At 71.9% G+C, this 2,809-nt stretch overlaps 1 protein-coding gene across 1 annotated transcript; it reads right to left on the bottom strand.

Annotated features, from left to right (window-relative positions):
- Positions 1-1,918: 1,918 nt before the first annotated feature.
- Positions 1,919-2,559, bottom strand: EMIHUDRAFT_373631 (hypothetical protein). Its single transcript, XM_005781064.1, has one exon. The coding sequence runs from the start codon at positions 2,548-2,550 to the stop codon at positions 2,131-2,133; it is 420 nt and encodes a 139-aa protein (XP_005781121.1). The 5' UTR covers positions 2,551-2,559; the 3' UTR covers positions 1,919-2,130.
- Between the last annotated feature and the right edge of the window lie 250 nt (positions 2,560-2,809).

Below are 2,809 nucleotides of genomic sequence, written 5' to 3'. Positions count from 1 at the left end.
CCGCTGCCCGTTCAGCTCGGGGCGGGCCGAGAGCCCGCCGAGCACGACTCGATGTCCGAGCAGCGGTGCGTCCACCGCTGCCGCTGCCGCGCCCGAGGAAACGCCGGCCCCTGCCCGGCCGTCTGCAGCCGCCTCCGCCTCAGCTAAGACCTTGACGCACTCGGCGTGGCTCTTCGCCTTGGCCATCTGCAGCGCCGTCTTGCCGTTGACAGTGGGCGCCGCGTCTGCGCCCGCCCGCAGCAAGCGCCGCACGACGGCGGGTTGGTTGAAGAAGACGGCGCCCATCAGCGCGGTGGAGCCGTTGCTGCTCTGCAGGTTGACCTCCGCGCCGTGCCGCAGCAGCAACTCGACCAACTGCTCGCGGTCGCGAACGGCGGCCATCAGCGCGGTGGCGCCGTTGTTGCTCTGCAGGTTGATCTCCGCGCCGTGCTGCAGCAGCAACTCGACCACCCGCTCATGGCCGCGCACGGCGGCGGTCATCAGGGCGGTGTTGCCGACGCAGCTCTGCATGTTGATCTCAGCGCCGTGCCGTAGCAGCAACTCGACCACCCGCTCGTGGCCGTTGTAGGCGGCGAGCATCAGCGCGGTTTCGCCCCCGCTGTCCTGCAGGTTGACCTCCGCGCCGCGCTGCAGCAGCAGCTCGACCAACCGCTCGTGGCCGTTGTTGGCGGCGCCCATCAGCAGGGTGAGGCCGCTAGTCTCGCCTCTCTCGTACGTCGCGTTGACCCGCCCGCCGCCCTCGAGCCACGCCAGCACCGCCTCCTCCTCGCCTCGCTCAGCCGCTGTCACGACATCATCGGAGACTGCCGCGGCACCGCTCGGCGCCTGCTCGGCCGCAGCCAGCGACAGATTACCCGGCCGCACCCGCACGCTCTCGCCGCCGCCCTCGAGCGCCACAGCGTACCGCCCGCCCTCGAAGCTCCGCGCCACGCCCCGCTGCCCGTTCAGCTCGGGGCGGGCAGAGAGGCCGCCGCGCACGACGCGCTGGCCGAGCAGCGGCGCGTCCACAGCTGCCGCTGCCGCGCCCGAGGAGGCGCCGCCGGCCCCTGCCCGGCCGTCTGCAGCCGCCGCCGCCTCAGCCAAAACCTCGACGCACTCGGCGTGGCCCTTCGCCTTGGCCATCTGCAGCGCCGTCTTGCCGTTGACAGTGGGCGCCGCGTCTGCGCCCGCCTGCAGCAATCGCCGCACGACGGCGGGGTGGTTGAGGAGGGCGGCGCCCATCAGCGCGGTGAGGCCATTGCTGCTCTGCAGGTTAACCTCAGCGCCGCGTCGTATCAGCGAGTCGACCACCCGCTCGTGGCCGTTGCCGGCGGCGTGCATCAGCGCGGTGCTGTCGTCGCTGTCCTGCAGGTTGACCTCAGCGCCGCGCCGAATCAGCAAGTCGACCCCCCGCTCGTGGCCTCCGATTGCGGCCCACATCAGCGCGGTGCGGCCGTCGCTGGCCTGCAGGTTGACCTCAGCGCCGCGCCGAATCAGCAAGTCGACCACCCGCTCGTGGCGTCGGGCAGCGGCGAGCATCAGCGCGGTGCTGCCGTGGCTGTTCCGCTGGTTGATCTTCGCCCTGTGCCGCAGCAGCAGCGCGACCACCCGCTCGTGGCCGTACACGGCGGCGCCCATCAGCGCGGTGTCGCCGACGCTGCTCTGCAGGTTGACGTCAGCCCCGCGCCGAATCAGCAGCTCGACCACCTGCTCGTGGCCGTAGCGGGCGGCGCCCATCAGCAGCGTGATGCCGCTCACGTCGTCTCTCTCGCACGTCGCGTCGGCCCGCCCGCCGCCCTCGAGCCACGCCAGCACCGCCTCCTCCTCGCCACGCTCAGCCGCTAGCACGGCCGCGTCGGAGCAGCTGAGGGAATCTCTCACCATATCGTTCTTGCGGTTTGGGTTCCGGCTCTTTGGGTGGGTAGGGACCCTGTGGCATAAACACTTCTCATCAACCACAAGAACGCAACTATCGCCAATCCTCACGCGTCACGGCGTTTGTACACACATATGATGAAGCCCTCCGGCACTAATACGCGCTTCAACCCATGCGGCCATGCCCACCCATGACGGCGACCACGGGACCGTCGCCTTGAGGTCGTCCCCACTAGTTTGCCTGTGCGTACAGCTACGGTGGCATCGGGCCACCGACTAGTTGTCGCCGCCCCCCGCGCCGGGCGGCAGCGGCACGACGGACGCCACCTGCAGCGGCTCGCCTGTTGAGTCTCCTCCGTTGAGCGAGAGCGGCTCCGTTAGCACGGGCTCCGCAAAGAGGTTGTCGTCGGTCGGCGCGTCGATGCTCGCGACCTGCAGCGGCTCGCCGCCAAACGAGAGCGGCGCAGTGGTCGCAGCCACGACGCCCCCCCCGCTCAGCGGCCCGCCCATCGCGGGTGAGGAGGCGGGGAGCGGCGCGGCGATGAGCGGCGCGACGGCGCCGTCGCCGCCAGCCTCCGCCGGCTCGGGCGGGGCAAAAGTGGCCGCCGCGCCGCCGCCGCCCGCGAGCACGCGCACGCCGCCGCCCTCGTGCGGCTCGGCGAGCGCGGGCAGCGCGCCGTCGGTCAGGCTCCCCATGTGGGCGGCCGACGAGGCGAGCGGGGCGGTCATCGACTCGGACACGCGCGCGCGCGAGCTGCCGCCGGTGGCACGCGTGGTGCGGCGGGGCGGCGACGCGCCGCCGCCGCCGGCCAGCTCTCTCGCCTTTTCGTACGCGGCCCTCGCGGCGGCGTGCAGCTGGCGCGCGGCGATGCCTCCGTAGCGGAGCGCGTACTCCTTTGCGATGGCCGCGTGGTCAGAGACGTCAGCGAGGATGGCGTTCCACGTCTCCTGTCGG

The sequence above is a fragment of the Emiliania huxleyi genome (assembly GCF_000372725.1).
Source record: "Emiliania huxleyi CCMP1516 chromosome Unknown EMIHUscaffold_2076, whole genome shotgun sequence".
NCBI lineage: Eukaryota > Haptophyta > Isochrysidales > Noelaerhabdaceae > Emiliania > Emiliania huxleyi.
This window is presented reverse-complemented; position numbering and strand designations above follow the sequence as displayed.